The sequence below is a fragment of the Eulemur rufifrons genome, chromosome 29, assembly GCF_041146395.1.
Source record: "Eulemur rufifrons isolate Redbay chromosome 29, OSU_ERuf_1, whole genome shotgun sequence".
Classification (NCBI taxonomy): domain Eukaryota; kingdom Metazoa; phylum Chordata; class Mammalia; order Primates; family Lemuridae; genus Eulemur; species Eulemur rufifrons.
The window spans coordinates 47,898,173-47,917,948 of NC_091011.1; the positions used below are offsets into that span (position 1 = coordinate 47,898,173).

Consider the following 19,776-nt stretch of genomic DNA (forward strand, 5'->3'; position numbering starts at 1 on the left):
TCAGGAACTCTTTGTGCTATTCTTGCTACTTTTCACTATATCTAAAATTATGTCAATATGAAAAAATAAATACTTGAAAAATGCACTCTGGATGAAGCATGATATAACTTTATTTTCATTCTGCTTTGTGACAATCCCAGGATATAATTAAGCAGATTAGGGAGTGAAGGCCTGAGAGTCCTTTGCTTACCTTTCACGGGGTTGGCATGGTGATGGTGCAGAACATAGATCAGAGTTGACCCAAAGAAAGGGGGGTGGGTGGAGAGGCAGAGAAGGAAGGAGGACACAAGAGACAAACTTCCTTAGCCTGCTATTTTGCATTAGCGTTTAAAGGAGGTAATGGACTCCCCAGAGTGGTGGGAAGCTAACGTAAGAGGGGGGAAGTGGGGTGGGGAAGTTACACAATATTCCAGCCTGTTCTCAATTGGGTGTTCATAATATGCATCATGCGTTTGTGGTTCAAGGTGCTTGTCAATTTCCCAAATAAGATGTATTTTTTTTACCTACAGTCATGTGGGGGCAATGACAACAACCAGGGATTCTTCAGATAAAATCTGTAAGAAACACTAAGGTTTGTTTTCCTCTCTGCCTGTTATTTCCATAATTGTCTACTACATGAGGCAACCGAGATAATAAAACTGTAGTTGTTTGATGGAAAAACAATTTGTAGCATCATGCAGAAAACAGCAGTTCTTGCAGGAAATAAAAAAGAAAACAGAAATCTTCCCGCTACTGAAAGAAACCTAGATCTAATACGTGAATTTCTTCTACAGTGAAAAGTGCTAATGGATATTATCTCCTTTTGTGTCTGTAGTTGAGAAAATGCAACATGCCTTAAAAAGACCTTTGGGTCCAACAGCCAAAAATATCATGTGATGAAGATGTTTGTTGTCTCTCCATCAAAACTGGAGTTTCCCTCTATACTCGTCTGACTTTTCCCTCGGTAGTACACAGACCAGGCAAGGGACCTTCCAGCTACACTGCTTGCTTCACAGAAGCTTCTGAGATGGCAAAGCCCAGAGCCCATTTCTGAAGGACCAGGTTGGCCACCCAGCTCTCAGCTTAGCTGACTGTGCCGGGCTCAGAGCCTGACCTCGAGGCAGCCTACAGTCGGCCAGCAGTTTGTATGTGGTGACTGACACAACAGCCTTGCTCTCAACTTCATGATGATGGCTGTATCAATCACAGCTGCTCCCTGGGAGGGTTGGAGTCTGAGGCAAAAAGAGGTCAGCAGTAGCCTGCCCCAGAAGTAGAGGAACAAAGAGAAACGATAATAAGCAGGATCCATGAATCAGCAGAAACAAGTCAGCAGAAGCCACGCGGTGAAGGGAAGATGAAAGCAATGCTAGTTGATGCGGAGACAGAAAAAGTGGGACAGAAAAATAATGTCACAGCACGGAGGAGAGCAACAGGAGGTGGCTGTTTCTCTAGGAGCGGTTTCTAGAGTTGAGATGGTGGCTGAGATGGCAGACAACTGACGGTGGCCCAGAGTGTGAGGACCACGGCTCTACTGATGCTCAGATGGGGCTGCCACGGCGTCTTGCCACCAGTGCATTGGGTTCTGTCTAAAATCTGGTTTCTAAAAAAAAATCTTTATCTTATTTAATTAAAATTTCTTGAGCATTCTACTCTGTTTACCTGACAGCCTACTTGTAGGAAATTGTTGCTTAATGATCAAGTCAAGCAGAGAGAGTCTAACACAGTTTTTCCCTTATCACAGATTTCTTAAATAACGTTGATTAGCAAATACAATATGTAAGCGGTAAAGAGAGGGTCACCAAAATGTGCATGCAGTTAACTTCTTGCCCTTGAACCAAATAAAATTCTTTCATGCACCATACAGATATTTGTAAACTTACTATGAATGTAATGGGGTCTGAAAACCAACAGATTCATTGAAAAGAGATGTTCCATAATGAGAAATACTATTTCAGAAAAATGATATTAATAAAACAGGTGTCATAAAGAGTAGAGGACATTCGTAATTGTATTCAGTAAAAGCAGAAGTAGACAGAGTGACTTTCTATGTCAGTTTAGAATGATTGGAAAATTAAGCTCAACATAGGAATGTGTTTGGAATCACTGTATGCAAATATAAGTGATGTTAATAGATGTGGTATTGAATATAGCTCTGGTCTTTTCCTTGGGGAAAATTTCTATGCACATTTAAGGCTCTCTCAGAATTTCGAAGGGTCTTACCCTTCAGTGCTGATAAAAATGAGCAATCTTTAGTCTACTCATATCTTTAGAGGATAAAAAAATGTAAGAATCGCAGTATTTTGATCATCCAGTGGCACCTCTCCCATTTTTAACTTAGGTGTTTGTGTTTTTCTTTTCATTTAATTTGGTTACAAGACTCTGAAACCAAAATTGCTTTCTGCTGCAAAGCAAAATACATCTCATTAGCTTTTCCACTAAGGCCAATTTATGCAAATCCAGCATTATTAACTAAATAATTGAAGTGACCTTAGTACGCAAGGAAAGAAATAATTTGGCACTGAGGTATGGGAGAAAAATTAGGACTAGAAACACTTCTGTCTGCTCAGTCCTCTATCATTTCAAAGACAGAAGTGATACAATGTATTTTCCACATATACCTCTGTGCAACTCCCCAAAGAGAGGGGGTTGAAATGCTAGCCTACAGGCTTGGCCTCTTGGAGCCCCCAACCCTTTTCCCTCCCTCCCCTTCCAATCTCTCTGGGCTTTACAAAGAACTGGGACATTTGAGGGAAATTTAAGATGCCACAGCCTACTCTAAAGCAGTTAATGAATTCAACAACAACAAAATCAAGGTCTGAGGAATTACAGATTTTTCTCTAAGAATACCTTATTTATGTAGACATTTTGCTCTATAATGTATAAGTTTGATATTGATATTCACCTATTGGTCAGAGTAAGGCCACTCCATAAAATATATTAGGCCAACAAATAGGCTATATTATTTGATTTCTAAGATGACTCCATTTATAAAAACACCCTGCAAAGGTGAGAAATTAAAATGATTTCTTTTTCTTTTGACTGACAGAAAATTCTTATAATCTAACTTCCCTGCAGCTTTTCTAAGAAAAGAAAAATTGAGATGTTTCCTCAACATTATGTTGAATCAAGCTCAGGTATTTGGAATTGGGAGAAAACTACAACAACAATAATATCAGAGCTTTAAAAATTGAGGTGAAAAAGGAAAACCTCATAGAGAAAATATTTGTATTGTTATCAAATAATTATAGAGGACAAGCTTCCACCATGCAGATATAAACTTACATCTAGTTAAAAAACATATACTGTGAAGAAAATACATTTTCGTAAAGGCTTGCAAATACTGATGATTGCAGTCCTGAGCACCTTTAAAAAAAATCTCTTTTCAATTAGCAATTTTTATTTTAAGAGGGTCTCACTCTGTCTCTCAGGTTGGAGGTGCAGGGGCATGGTCATAGCTCACAACAGTCTCGAACTCCTGGGCTCAAGCAACTCCCACCTCAGCCTCCTGAATAGCTAGGACTACAAGTGTGTGCCTCCACACCTGAATATTCTTACTCGTTTTTTTTTTTTTTTTTTTTTTTGGTAGAGACAGAGGTCTTGCTATGTTGCCCAAGCTGGCCTCGGACACCTGGCCCCAAGCTATCTTCCTGCCTTGGCCTCCCAAAGTGCTGGGATTACAGGTTTGAGCTACCAGGCCTGGCCACAATTAGCAAAGCTTCTATCCAGTGAGATTGGTTTGATTTTACAAGGAGGAACCGAGCTGAAACATGCGCTAGCAGCTCTGACTAGCCAGGCTCACATCACAAGATCTCAAAAGGGCCAAGAAGAAGGAACATAACCTGCAACTGAAATTTAGGCTTGCTTGTACATGTGTGCGTCTGAGGCAGCAGCACAAATAAAGTCCACTTTTTGTTTTATTCTACTGAACTGGCTAAGAGATTTATAAAGCCAAGGCCCTCATTATAATAGCACAGGTTAAATACTTTTAAAACAGCATATGCTGCAATTCTCATGAATCAAAACCATTCTCAGAACTAGGACGTAACTGGTCAAAAACTCAGCTCCACTCTTTGACCAGCTGAAATTCAGAGTGGGAGTGCAAGTGTGACCCAGGCAGCAGAGCTGTCCCTCTAGGTAACTTTTTATCTGATAGGGAGAGAGAATCTGAAGAACGAAGAATCTTACTCTTAACTATGGAGTGGCAAGTTTAACAGTAACATCTTCTGACTGTCACTTATACACCATATTTTACCTGGAAATTTTTTTACCTCCAAATCATTCACAAACCACCGCCACACCCCTGAGAGGCCAGAATTGGCCCCTATGTTGACGACATGTGAAAGCTAAGTCCGAAAATAACTCAAGATACTAGCAGATCACCCACAAGACAATATGGACAAATTAATTTGCTCTCTTTACCATGCTGTCCATTTAGTCTGTTAACATATTTGAAATTAAGAGATGGAGGAAGGAGGAGGAGCTCCTGCAACGCTGCATACATCCTTCACTCCGACACTTAATGGCTGAACATCCGCCGGAGTAAGGAACAAACACGCACTTCTATGCACGCATCAGCACATACAAAGCCTTCCCCACAAAAATGTTTGTTCTCTATTTGCTTCAGAGAATTATGTTACATTAAAGGAAAGAATGTATACATAGATGTGTATGTATAAATTCCAAAAAAACCCAGATATTTCCATCTAGCAATCAAGAAAGGCAGCCTTTTCAGAAGTTGCCATTTCCTGCTGGTGACTGTGTAGCTCTTGCGATGACTGGGACATGCTAACATGCCTAGAGATGACCATGTTTAGGTTATGCTTCCTATCTGCAGAACAGTAGCGGTCAGAGACTTGGATAGTACAAAAGAAAAGCTCCACCGTGACAAGGTCTGTGCCAGGGGCCAGAGAGAACTCAGAAACAGGTGAACTGGCCCAGGTGGGGGCCAGGTAAATTGAAGAGCTTCTGTCCTCTCCCAGGAGGCAGCCACCATTCAGTTACACACAACTACTTCTGGTAGGAATGTGTGGTATTGCCAGAGTTGCTAATTTTTCAAGAAAATCCAGAAATCAAGACTTTTATATAAAACCTCCCCATTTTAAAATGAAAGCAACTAATTAAAAAATTGTGTGGGCAAAACAAAGCAGGTCTGCGGCTTAGATACAGCCCAGAGTGAACCTTTTTCCAACCTCAGTGAAGAATGTATGAGCAGTTAAAATGATTTGCTTACGACTGAAGTAGTTTGCCTATGACTACATAAATAAAAGTGTAAGAATATAATTTTGGTTAGAGTCTAGTAAGGGCCTGAAAATACAGAAATGCCTGACTGCGTTCAATCTCAGCAGAACGCCTGATGAATGCAAATAAACACAGGAGACTCATAAGATAGTCTGGGGAGAAATGAGTCTGAAATATTCCATTTAAAAGATCTATTCAATATCTCTTAAATATGACTTTCCAAGTAAAGCGGGTCACCTTACCTGTGCTCTCTTGCGAATGTTGTGCTGTCAGTGCTTGCTATTTGATAGACTTTTGCCGTAACTATTGTTTTTCCCAAAGGCCCGCATGCTTTCTCCAGCTTCTGGTTGCAATCTCACATTTGGGACGGTAAAAATAGAAGACACTGTAGACAAAATGGAAAGTTTTCTCGTTTATACATTTATAGACATATTTACAGTATTTTACTTTAAAAAAATAGAGATTGAGGTGCAATTCTGGTTGTCCCGTACATCAAACATTATGGTATGTGTTGGTCTTTGAAATGCCAAGTGGTCACAGGCACACGTGCATTTACACACATCTGCACACACGTATGACAGGACAGTCTGCCTTCCCCTCGGAGCCACAGCTCAGATGATCGCTCTCACATTTCTCTGATCTAGAACAATTAACTTGGATTTGGAAACAACATATTTTGCCCTTTCTTTGTGCCATTCGTTCACTCATTCATTGGAGAAATTCATGGAGCCCTACACTGTTTTAGGAATTGCAGGATCCTGCAGTGAGCAAGTCAGATGAAAGGGAATCCCTGTTCTTGTAGATTCCAGTTGAGGGAGAGGCAGACAATAAACAACAAAATAAGTATAATAAAGAGTGTTAAATGCTATGAAGAAAATTAAAGCAGGCAAGAGAAACTGGAAGTTTAGAGGTCAGTGAAGGGTCCCCCGATAAGGGACATTTGAGCAGAGACCCAAAAGGGGTGAGAGGGCAAGCCATGCATGTATCTAGAGGGAGAGCAATTACAAAGTGTAAGAAGAGGCAACGGCAAGAGCTGACTCTAAGGAGACAAGAAGAGAAGCAGGCAAACAAGACAGGAGGCTACTGTAGAAACACAGGTAGGAGAAGACGGTGAGTGTCCTTGGGCAGAACAATGGCAGTGAAGTGAGGAGTGGTGCGATTCTGGATATATTCTGAATGTAGCAGCGACAGGGTCTGTGGAAGATTGGATATGGAATGTGACAAAAGAAGAGGAGTCAAGGATAACTTCCATCACCTGGAAGAAAGACATTGCCATGTATTGACAAGGGTAAGACCACAGGAGGAGCAAGCTGGAGGGAAAAGATCAGGAGTTCAGTTTTGATAATATTAAGTTTGAGATGCTTACTAGGTGGCCACATGGAGATGTTGAGTAATCAGTTGGATACGCAACCCTGGAGTCAGGGAGGATAGGACTAGAGATTGAAATATGGAAGCTGTCAATGTATAGACAATATTTAAATGGTGAGATTAGATGAGATCATCTAGGCTCCAGGGAATGGATGCACATAGAAGTATATGAGGTTTAAACCCCAGGGTACTAATAGTGAGAGGGTCTGGCAGATGAGAAGAAATCAGCAAAGGAGTCTGAAAAACAGAGTTTAGTTTTCTAAACTAAAGGAATACCATGAGAGAATCCTGTCCTGGGAACCAAGTGTAGGAAGTGTTTCTAGGAGGTGGTGGCGGTCAATGTGTTGAATTCTGTCGATAGATCAAAATGAAGCTGGGAAAAAAAAAAAAAAAAACCAATGGACAGACTTTGAAAACAACAGTTCAGGAGTTGTGGGCACAAAAACCTAGTTGGAAAAGATTCACAACAGCATGGAAATCTAGGAATTGGAAGCAGCAAATACACCTAACATGGGTGTGCTTTTTTTATTTTTAAGAAGACGGCATGTTGCTACATTAATGGCATCTTGCCATTTTAGGATAATACACAGAACATATACAGGAATATGTGGAGAAACTTACAAACGTTAGAGCTGGAAAGGTCCTTCGGGATAACTGTGTCCATCTTACCTGCCCTCTAAATGAGAAATCAGAAGCCCAGAGACAACAGGCACTTGTCCAAAGTTCCCTGGCCAGTTAATAGTGGAGCTGAAGCTAGAATCCAGGTGGCCTGAATCCCAGTTCAGTACCAATTTGTTGGCCTTCCTTTGCTGGATTTGAGTTTTGTGAATTAGCAAATGAGTGCAATAAAATCAAGGACTCTGTGCTATGAAGTGTATTTTGTTCATTTACTTTGACAAGGGTAGTTCAACTTCAATTATTCATGTAACTTGATAGTATACGCAGGAGAATGCTCTGTGGTGTATTTGGGAAAAGCAATGAATTTCTTCTAAATCAGCCCTCCATTTACTTTCCTGCAATTAAACATTTGTGAATAAGTGGGGCAAGGCTGTTGGGGTTTCAGGACAGAGGGAGAATGACAGACAGGGTGCCATCAGAATTAGCCAGCTTTAACGGCCAGATCCGTAGGTAATTGTACCATTAATCTTGCTTGATGCATTTATATAATAATTCCTGCCTCAGTGGCACACTAATACATTATTTCCAAATTTTGGTATTATGTAACCTGATGAGGTTTGAAGGAACCATACGATAAAGAAAGACACTACACTGTTTTGTATTTTTCCAAAGGAAGAGTCTGGCAATAAGCACACAACTTCATTTTTACGCTAATGCATGGAGTGACTGTGGTGCTCTGTTGTTCCTCAGGCTCCAACAACATGTGATGCTCTTCTCACAGGGTCTGATATATTAACGTGGGCCAAGAAGGCTCAAGCCCACTTTTAACTTATTTCTGTTCCTAAATCTTCTCCTTTTAGCCTGGTTTTGCTTCCTGCTTGCATAAGTGTTTTCCCTTCATGGACATTCTTTAAAAAGTGCCACGAGCCATCTTTGAGAATGAAAGTACTATGGACTGAACTGTGTTCCTCCTCAAATTCATGCGTGGAAGTCCTAACCCCCAAAGTGATGCTATTAATATTTGGAGATGGTCTCTGGAGATGGGGCCTTAGTGGGGTTATTAGAGTAACATGGCATCATGAGGGTAAGGCCCTTAAGATGGGGTTAATGGCTTCATAAGAAGAGGAAGAGAGAGATTGCTCTCTTCTTCCTGTGAGGACACAGCAAGGTGGCCTTCTGCAAGTCAGGAGGAAAGACCTCATTGGGGACCAAATCTGCTGCATCTTTATCTTGGACTTCCCATCCCCCAGCACTGTGAGAAATAAATGTCTGTTGTTTAAACCACCCAGTCCACGGTATTTTGTTATAGCAGCCTGAGCAGCCCAAGACAGTGAGGTTCCTGGAATTGATCAGTCTAAACCATGACTTGGTTGCTAGGACAATCCATTTATTGGTTCTGCAACACGTCTTCCCAGGTGGCCCTCCTTCCAAATCTCCTTGAAAAGGAAGCATATAAGGGTACCGCTGATGCTGTTGGCAACTGCCAGATGGTGGACAGCTACAGGATTCTACACTAACATGAAACTGAATTTTAAGAATTTTAAAAATTTCTAAATATAGTCTGTAGAACATCAACCTAGGCAGTGTCGTCAATACCCGTCATTTCACTTAAAGGAACTAATTCCCAGAGTCTCCCAAGTCGGGGAATTCTTTGTTTTGTAAACATGTTTACAAGTATAGCCACGTTGTTCTAAATGGAAATGACTGTAGTACTTAATACTGGGATTGTCCTTTCTTGCAACTGGATTTATGCTTCATAATGATTATCTTCTAGACACAGAAATAGCATTTCTGTAACTCAAAATTGTTACCGGAGGCATTTAGTAGAATCTTGCTTTAAAAATATAATGATTTTTCATCTTTATTCTCCCCCCTTCAAAAGGTTTCACTGCTCCTGATGTTTAACGTTATGCAAAGACGTGTTTCTGCCAATGAATATCGCCTTATGGTTATGCTTCCGCAAATAGCCTGCTGTGAGCTGATAAAGGGATTAATGCAGCCAAAATTCTTAATCTGTGAAATTACAAATTAAATTCTCATATTAAAAATACCACCCTGAGGTATTTTTTGTGGTTTTAATTCCCCTCTGGTGTTCTGCATACATTGTGCGTGTTAATGATGGGGACAAGGCTGTCTCCCTTGGCAGTCTGCTGCCGAGTGATAATGTGTAGGCATTTACTCACTGATAGAAACTGGATTTAACCACTGGCTGATAAACTAAGTGGCAAGTGGGTAATAAGTCCATATTAACAGAAAAGTACTACTACAGAATTCAGAATTCATAGACCATCAAAATCCTGGCTTAAACTCAATCATCAAGTCAGATGGGATTGAGATGTCACCAAGGAGGAGTGATATCAAGTTACAAGTTGCACTAAATGGGAAAACAAATCATACGTTTGAATATGACGAGACATAAACTAATGAGCCTATTTGCATCATTTTTTTTTCAGGATAGGAAAAAGTGTCACTAATTCATTATTTTTCCATAGGGATTTCATTTTCATTTCAATTTTTATAAATTAGGGGTAGCTGTAGTCAGTGGGTAGACTTTTAGAAGGGAAATTGGGCAGAGTATAGCATTAATATAGGCTGGGAATATGTGAAATGTTAATATAGATTTGCTAAGCATAAGGAGAGTGGTAGACTGGTAATATCTATAGTCACTTTAGGGTTTAAAGAAAAGTACTTAGAAATCATGTGTGATATCAAAATAGATTTAGAATAAAAATACCCAAGGGAAGTTGTTACTTGGGAATTAGTTCCAAAATAAAGTGTTACTGTTATCAAGGAGTAAGTATACAATACTGTAATGGGGGGAAAAGTCTAAAATCCAAGAGACCAAAGAAATAACTTTATGTCTACCATAAATGATATATACCCAAGGATTGATAAATATATTATAAATATGTATGTATAAATGCAGTATGTTAATTTTAAAGGCAATCAGAAAAGAGTATGAGAAGAAATCTCAATTGTTCTTTAGAAAGAACACATCGCTATTGTTCCTACTGCAATAGTATTTTGCAAAATTTTACAAGAATTTTGTTTCACACTTTGGAAGAAAGCTGAGATCCTCCCAGCCATAAATCCTCCCCCAAATATTTAAAATGTAACTGAAAAAGGCTGTGTAAATATGAACACTTTTGTAAAACAAAACAAAACCCACCCAGGAATGCGTTTTGTTTTAAAAGATACAGAGAAGAGCTGTCTGTATGAATACCAAGAGCATTTGTAGTTAAAATGAATTACATGTCTTCAGTTCGTACATGTCAATTCAGTGCCTCAGCCAATTGCCAACTCTGTTCCTCAGCTCACTGCATAGCAGCCCTTTATTGTTATGACCAAGATGGTCTCTGAGAATCAAACAGAAATGAATCATTTTCTCCTCTGTGTACTGCAGCCAGTTAAAAAGTACTGTATGCATAAAGCACTAAATATGTAAATCATATTTTCCTTTTCCTTTATGACTGCTTAGATCATTTTTTTGGACACACATATAATCAAATACAAAGACGCGCAGCTGCAGACTGCAGAGCAGAGATAGCAAAAAAGGAATCCATTTTCTCCCTGTGTCTGGTGAGCTAGCAGTGGAATGGCAGGATTCCACTAAACATATATACACATGTCCCCCCTTCCTGTGTTCTCTCTCTCTCTGTGTATATATATATATAAACACATACACACACATTTATACAGACATATGTGTAATGCATACACAAACATACATATTTCATGTTTATGCACACATAAATATGTGGATCTCTCTATATGCATGTTATATAGAGATGCTAAAATGATGTCTTTCTTTGGATATTGTGGATTTGTCATACTCACTATCGGTCAGTTCCCATAGCCGTGGGGGCAGGTCACTAAAATACTCGTGGCTCAAGGCAGCCTGTGCGGATAGTCTGTTCTTTGGGGAACACTGTAGGAGCTTGGAGGCCAGATCCTCTGCGTGATTCACATAGCTGAGCCTAAAAACACAAGTAGAAAAGAGAAATCAGATCAAACAAGAAAATCCACTAAATTTAGACATAAAGCTCACTTAATTTTTTTGGACTTCAATTTATTCCTGGCCAGGAAAACAACTTAAATTATCTGCTGAAAATAAAAAGAAGCAGAATTCATGTTAGTTCTTAGAGTGTCTGTTACTCTAAACTGACTTTTACGCTTGATATCCCAGTATCATTGATTTAAAATATTTCTACTGTAAGCACAGGGTTGATATGTTCAGAATGGGTCCAGAGGTGGAAAATTTCAGAAGAGAATTTATCAAAGAGTTGCCAGAATTTTTTCATATAATTTATGTATTATTATACATACACATCTGGATGTATTTATAGGAAATTAATACCAAATAAGTAGGAGAATTAAAGTAAAACTGCTATTAAATTCTCTAGTTACTAAGGTTTCTTTTCCTCTAAGAATTTACATTTTCTTGCCTTGAATATAAAATTATTGGAACAAGTGCCCTGTCAAATATCAACAATCATAATATTAACATACAGGTTAACAAAGAGGGTATGCTTAAAAGATATGGGGCTGAATCAATTTGAGATGACCTTTAAAACAACAGTGAATAGAAAATATGTGTCTCAAGATTACAGAAAAAAAGCACAGAAATAACGTCTTTCATGTGGTATATGCTTACAAATGCATAGCAGCACCATCCAGTCCAGCCCAGCCTTGCTTTTCATAGAATTTTTATTTCTCTGTTCAAAGCAATCAAGCCTGGAGAAGTAACATAATAATGATAATAAAAGTATTTCTAATAGTGACTGTTACTTATGCACAGCTGAACATATATCAGGCACTTTCCTAGGCACTGTTCACACTCATTTGTTACAGTCTGAGAAGGTAACTGCTTCTATTTAATAGTAGTGGAAGCTAAGCAGGAGTGAGAGCTGGTAGTGATCATTCAATTAGCAGGTTCAGAGGAGATTCAAACCCACCTAGAACTACTCGACTCTAAAGTAAATTGCACATACCATGCTCTCTTCCTCTCAGGGGTCATTTCTAAAGGCTTTTAACCCAAGGATTCGTGAGTTTCTGCCACACAGTGCCGTATGTGCAGTGACTCTCAGGGACATCAAGGAGGAGATAAAGGGAAGTTCCATCTGCCGATGAGTATTTTTTTTTAAATACTTGAAGCCACTAAACACAAAATTAGCCAAAAAATATCTTTCCTCAATGACCAAAACCCTCCCCCTTCCCCTCCTCGAGAAGCTCTTTAGTATTAGCCTAAAATTGTTATGGTGTCGGGGGGAGGGTCAGGAGCGAGGAAGAGGAAGCTGGATAGAGCTGGAGCCCATTCTACTAGGTGAAGTATCACAAGAATGGAAAAACCAGCACCACATGTACTCACCATCAAATTGGTATTAACTGATCAACACTTATGTGCACATATAGTAGCAACATTCATTGTGTGTTGGGCAGGTGGGAGGGGGGAGGAGGGGATGGGCACATTCACACCTAATGGGTGCGGTGTGCACCATCTGGGGGATGGACATGCTTGAAGCTCCGACTTAGGTGGGGCAAAGGCAATATAGGTAACCTAAACATCTGTACCTCCATAATATGCTGGCGGAAAAAAAGTCCCTGAATAACCTTTATTAGTTTTGGGCCTTTAGAAAGGCAAAGAATGATAAACCTTGCTTTAATGCATATATCCCTATGCTGAGGTTTATTAATACATTCATCTTTTTATTTAATGTGCACAAAAATCCACTGTGAAAGGTACTCTGAGTAAACTCATTTGAACAAAAGAGGAGAAAGAGGTTCAGCATAATTAAGTAACTTGCCTAACATCACACAGCTTTTAAGTACCTCATTTATATGCTTATGTTCATGAACAGAGTATATTGCTTGTCTGAACAATATGCAACTATGTATAAGTAAATAAATATGTATGTCTTAAATACAAAAAAAAGGAGGTAATGAACTTGGGTGGTAGAAGAAAAAGGAGGAAAAGTAAAGAAAAATATTCCCCCAAAGATCCAATCTAAGAGATATTCTCTCTAAATTTTCATATGTGAAGGTTACAAAAATGGGTTACACTACATGTACGTAAAAGAAGAAAAAGTGATTACAATACTTGGTGGGTATACTTAACTCTGAAGTCATGAATGTAAAACATAAAATACAAAGTAACGCATATTATTTTTGATCCTAATTTTCTCTCTATTGACCAAGAGTGATGAACTACATTATGTCTGCAGTCTTCCAGCTCCAACAGTTCATGAATCACAACTGAAGCATGGCTTCACTATTTTGAAGAATTATAAATATTCATAATTGTATCTTTGTTTTTGCAATAAATTGTTGCTTACATTTAAATATAATGTATATGCCTCAATATGAGGAATTCATCAATATAAGGCAGTCTCATTCCCCCCAAAATGACTAAACTTTGGAATAAAATTTGAAATAATCAAATTTTTATTTGTGATACTCTGTTTGTACACAAATATTTAAATTATTATACAGAATTTTAGTTTAGAAGTTTTGCTATTTTCGCATTTGCATTTCAGGAATCAATTTGATTGAGTCCAACTCGCCACATGCATTTTCAATACCAGAGTCTTTGTTATTACCAGAATCTCTTTCCGAGTCCATCCAAGTTGTTTGAGTTATGACACTGTTGGGAATCCCTGTATGATATCTTAATTGGAAGTTTCATCTGAAGTCTTAAGTGTACCTACCTTACCAAGACTGTTAGGATGCTTATTGTTCTCCGTCTCCCATTGTGATGATAGATTTTTTTGTCGATCTTTCCTTGTAATTCCATCAATTTTTGTTTTTATATACTGTAAATCTAAGTAATTAAATGTGCAACAGTCTAGCACTACTATGTATTTCTGGTAAATCATGTCTTTAATCCTTGCATTGTGACCCTCTTTATGTTTATAAAGGTTTCTGGGCTAAAGTTATTTTTTTCCCCTCACATGAATTCAATGACCTCTGCTTTCTTTTGTTCAGTATTTGGCTGACATACCTTTCGTCACCTGCTTACTTTTAATGTTTCAGACACATAGTTTTAAGATGACTCTTTCATAAGTATTATATAGTTGGGTTTAATTTTTATCCAATTAAATAATACCTGTCTTCCAAGGAGAAAGTTTAGTCCATTTACATTTTGTGATTACTGATATATCTGAAATTATTGCTACCAGGTTAATTTTGCATTCTCTTTTGTCCTCCTTTACCTTTTTTCTCTTTTCCTGCCTTCTTCTGGATTGAGTTTTGAAATTCAGCATCTTCCATTTTAGATAGAACTATTTTGGAAGTATAACTTCTACTGTAGAAGTTATACCTTGCTATTTCCATGTATTTAGTGATTACCCTTAACTCTTCTTTTTGTTTACATTTCATTATTGATTTAGATATTTAAGCTGTCATAAATTTTACAAGCTGGTGGACACAGAGAAATTATCTGTCTCACAGAACTATAATAACATATTTCACATAGTATAAATATATGGTTGAACTAATATCAATATATATCATTTTATCAACTATATAATAAATTACTCAGTATGCAAATATTAAGTTATACAGCTCAATAGGCATATAAAATATTATATGTCTGCTCAATTCATTACCATAAACTGACTTCTCTTTTTGCAAGAAAGAGATTGGAAAGAGAAGGAAAAAAAATCACACTTCAAACAAAAATAGTTGGGAAACAACTTCTAATAGACATGAAAAAAACTGCAGGATTTTCAAAAATTTTATGATTATGCATTATTTTAGCTACAACAACAAAGCATGTTTACCTTAAAAAAAATCTTACTAAATTAAAGGGCGTATGTCCTGCACAAGCCAAACACATTTTTCTAAAAATACTTAATAGTTCTCCCCTACTCTTTTTTCAGGCCCTCTCTTTTAAGTTGCACCCCAAAGTGCAAACATTAAATTAACTTTAAGACTTTTTTGTCTGACACTAAAGATATGTGCTTCTGTACAATGTGGACTTTACATGAACTTTTCAACCAGAGGTTTGTGATTTTCAAAATGGAGGTTTTCTTAATAGCAAAAATGAGATTTATAGAAAGACATTAAGAAATCATCATAACACTTGGACAAAAGCCAACAAAATCAATGGTTACACAAACCTGCTGTATACTATTTTAAATGTGGCTGATGTAAACTAGCAGGCAAATAGCCATATAGGTACCACTATCAATGTTTGAAATGACTGAATGAATAAACCACAAAAGGTCTAGAGTGTTGTTCACAGTTCCTGGGATTTTAATTCTGCATAATAGTAAAAACATAAAAGTGTTGTGCTGGGTTTTTTGGTACCCAATTGCTCTACATTTCCTATATATTGATAAAATTCTGACATGGGAATAGATACGAAGAAGATATAACTCAATACTGCATGATTTCAGGAAAGGTCAGTTGATACAAATGGTAAGCACATTTTAAATGCTGAACAACAAGCATCTTTTGCTAAGTGTCCAAAGAGGCTGATCATAATCCAAACACAGAGGTTGCAATGTTGTCAAGCTTGTGGCCCAGAAAAACTGTCAATCAATACTCCTTTGGAAGCCTCATTTGACTTATCATTCACTAAGCCTACATATTGACTAACACATATGATAAACTGGGTTCTGTCTTAAGCTCCATTTCCAAGGCAATAGCATCAGGCAGTCTGGTTTCACAGACAGCAACAGTTGTTTCTATAACTACTGGTGTCTATGAAGTGCAGCTCAATTTTACAAAATACTTCTCCAATACAAAAGTTGCTTGCTTTTAAAATTTCCACCTCAGTTTTGTAATATGAACTTTACTGTATCTTCATATTTCATTCCATCTTCAATTAATGCTAGGGCAACAAACACCAGAGCTCTCCCAAGACCCACAAAACAATGACAGCAATACACCAACCAGGTTCTTTAAGAAACTTCATTTTTACAAGATATACTCAGTCATCAACATCCTGGTCAGATGGCAGCATGCCATCATCAAATGGCCAATCCTAAGCTGGATGCCTTCTTTCTCACAAGAGAAGTATTGTAATTTGTGTCACATATTCTTACTATTAATATTATGGTAACACTACATTTTTAAAGTTCTTCTATAAATTCATTTAAGGTCATACTGGTTGGCCTGTCCTGTGTGTCCTAGTTAAAAAACACTCAATAGGATTATTTAAGCATTTTAAAAATTTGAATAAAGAATACAGAATGATGGCAAAAACAACCCTGAAATATGCTTCAATATACTACACCTGAAACGTGCAGTGCCTTGAGTATGAAGTTGGGAGTGAGTAACAGGAAGTGAAATAAACCTGCAAGCAAGCAGCAGCAATTCCTTAACCCAGTAATGAGGCAACAGAAAGGAAGTTCCCCCAGGTTTACCCATCTAGGTCAGAACTCTTGTAAAATGCTTTCCTGATTTTAGGTCAATCCTTCAGTGTCCTAGTTAACCTCTCTCATGGAGCTTCTTGGTGGAATAGTAATGAATTTCTATAATTCACCTGGTTGCACAGAAGTTGTGCTGTGCCTCTGCCCCAATCCCCACTGTTCTTCAGAATCTTCGCAAATGTGTGACCAAGAACACACAGAACTGCCCAACCTGCAGCTAGTGGTGGCCTCTCTTGGGGTAGGTTGGCTTAGTGTTTTTTAACATCAAGGATCTTAGAAGAAACTTTCAAACTTTGTGTCTTCACCTTTAGTTCTCCAAGTGGATAGCTCCTTAACTTTTTAACATTTAACTATTTAACTTAAAATTTAGAGTTAAATTTTATCTGTACTCTCCTGCCAAACAATGCAAGAACATTAGAATACTTTAATTATGATGACATTAGTCCCATCTCTCTTGTTATTATTGTTAATATTCTATTTCTATTTTCTACACTTTTAAGAACACATATTAGACATTATTATTATTTTATTTACCCATGTTCACTCATTTATTTAATCATCTTTCTTCTCATGTTTCAGACATTCCTTCCCATATTATATTTTTGTACCTGAAATACAAACTACAGAAGTCCTTTCAATGAGGATCATTGGTGGTGAATTCTCTCAGTTTTGTTTTACTACAGGATAATGGTTTGGCTGGGTATATAATTCTATACCCAGGTTCAAACCATTTTCTCTTAATCCTTTGGAGATACTATTCCATAGGCTTCTGTTGTTGCTGTCCCTTCCTCTTCAGAGTTCTGCAATTGCAAGGTAAGGCATTCTTTTTATTTAACTTGCTTGGTATTCATTGGGTTTCCTGAATTTGAGGTTTTATGTTCTTCATCAATTCTAGAAAAAAATCCCAGCCATTCCTTTTCAAATATATCGTTCTCTAATTCTCTTCTGTTATTTTGTAATTCTAATGCAATGCTGTCTCATTACATTTTCCCTGCATTTCCTCTTTCATATTTTCCATCTGTTAATCCTTCTGTTCTCCATTTCGGGTAATTCCCTCAGAGCCATCTTCCAGTTCAACTAATTTTCTAATCAGTTGCGTCTACTATGCTGTTTTCCCTGTTCATTTTGTTTTTATAAGTTCTTTTTAATTCTTTAACAAACTTGCCTGTTCAATTTTGATGATTTCTTGTTCAAGTTTTTAATTTGATCTTTTATTTCTTTACAACATTTTAAACATAGTTATATGTTTGATAACTCCCAATATCTGAAGTTCTGGGTGAGAGGAAAAGTTCAATTTTGTTGCTTTTGCTACTGATCCTCACTCACAATGACTTTTTCTAACATGCTTTACCATTCTGGATTGTGAGCTCATGCTTGGTTAATGTTAATCTGTGGGAATCCTGAGGGGCATGGATTGAGAATGTATTTCTCCACAGGGATTTTCTTTTGCTTCCACCAAAATCTCTTGGACTCTCTCAATACCAAGGCACCCCAAGTTCCTGTTGTTGGCTTCCAAGATGATGCAAGTTGTATAAATTTAAACCTAAACCTGTAGGAATTCTCAGGAGAGACTTTTTCATCCCTATCCAGAGCAAAGGATGCCACAAATAATTGTCCTTGTAGTCTCTCTTTACTGGAAGCAGATTTTTTTTTTTTTTAACCCAGCCCATTACTGAGGCTGAATTCTGTTACTGAAGCCCATTACTGTGCTTTGGGGGTCTCCACTCTATGTGAAGAATCTCAGTTTCTATGCCCTTCCTTTCTCAGGCCCAAAGCCTTATTTCCTGACCCCCAGGTGGCTCCTCATCCCTATTTTAGACAATAACTCCAGGGACTCTGTAACTTCAGCATTTATCACTCTGGTTTCCTCTCTTTCTTTATTCTGGGCCTTAATGGAGATTTCACTTATTTTCTTCTTGGTTCAGCTGTGCATTTGAAAGGATGTGGTGTTGTCTTTTATCCAGCATCTTACGTTATTTTTAGTAGCAGTAGAAGAGACTTTTTCCCCCTATAGGTATACATTTATAATCTCTATAATTAGTTACCATAAAATCATCTATACTTGTAATTTTTAGGTCCTTCTCTCTGGAATAACCACAAAATTGGTATGGTTTCTTTGTCCCCTCCCCTCTCTTTTTTAAAACTAATTCTGTTAGGTCACCTCTATTTAGCCTCAAAAAACTAGCTATCTGAAGTTGATTCAGGCTAAATGTTCCTTCACCACACAACTTTTAGATGACTCTCAAATGCATTATACTAAGTGAAGGAGCCAAAAGCTTCTTATATATATGTAATTCCATTTATTCGACATTCTGGAAAAGCCAAAATGGTAGAAACAGAAAGCTCATCGGTGGTTGCCAGCCAGTGGCTAGAGGGTGGGTGAGAGGGGTTGACAAAAGGTAATTACAGAATCTTTTTACACGGCTCTACATCTTGATCACGAAGGGTGAACATTGGGCCATGTGAGAGGGCAGGGTCAGGGGACCGTCAAGGAAATACAGGAGAGGGAGCAGTTTAGAGAGATGGAGTGTTGCAGATTTTTCACAAGGAACACTCAGGCATCAAGGATGGGGAGCTGCTCTCCTCTGAGTGGCTCAAATTGGGACTTCCAAGTCTTGGGGTGATTGCTAGTGCTGCCTGAAGGGACGCTGCAGCACACGGGGAGACGCTGCTGCCAATGGCGAGGTTCCTACTGATTTCAGTGTTCTATCCCGGTCACTGAGTGGGGACCTGCCTCCGGCTGACAGTCAGCACTGCACCCATCAGGTCAGGGAAGGTGTACTCAGTGAGCTTCTGTGTTCTCACACACATGCACATGCACACGCACACGCACATGCTCACACACACGCATGCACATGCTTCACCTACATTTACAAAAAGGTATGAAAGAAGATAATACGAACAGTGAAAAACAGCCCTAGACCATGAATATAGAGCAGGATATTCTCCTCTCTCCTTTCACAGGTGAGTTTTGCCACCTCAGAAATGAAGAAGATGGAACAGATGATCTGTAAGGGTTGTTCTAGCTCCTATATTACATACCCTCCAATCTAGAAGGAAGCTGATCATGAACTAGAGGTAGGGAGAGTGAGCACAGTTGTACTGACCTGCCTGGGCTGACCTACCAGAATTATCCCCCCTGCCACCAATGAAAAGATCAAACAACGCTTCTCCTCTCCGTTCAACCTTGCAACTAACT

General features: G+C 38.3%; 1 protein-coding gene across 1 annotated transcript in view; it reads right to left on the reverse strand.

Annotated features, from left to right (window-relative positions):
- Positions 1–19,776, reverse strand: part of CDK14 (cyclin dependent kinase 14) — a 521,120-nt gene that overhangs the window by 76,135 nt on the left and 425,209 nt on the right. The window contains exons 13-14 of the mRNA XM_069461904.1: positions 11,041–11,180; positions 5,460–5,602 (exon numbers count right to left, since the gene is read on the reverse strand). Of these exons, the coding sequence (XP_069318005.1) occupies positions 5,487–5,602; positions 11,041–11,180 (256 nt within the window). The 3' untranslated portion in view covers positions 5,460–5,486. The remainder of the gene's footprint in view (positions 1–5,459; positions 5,603–11,040; positions 11,181–19,776) is intronic.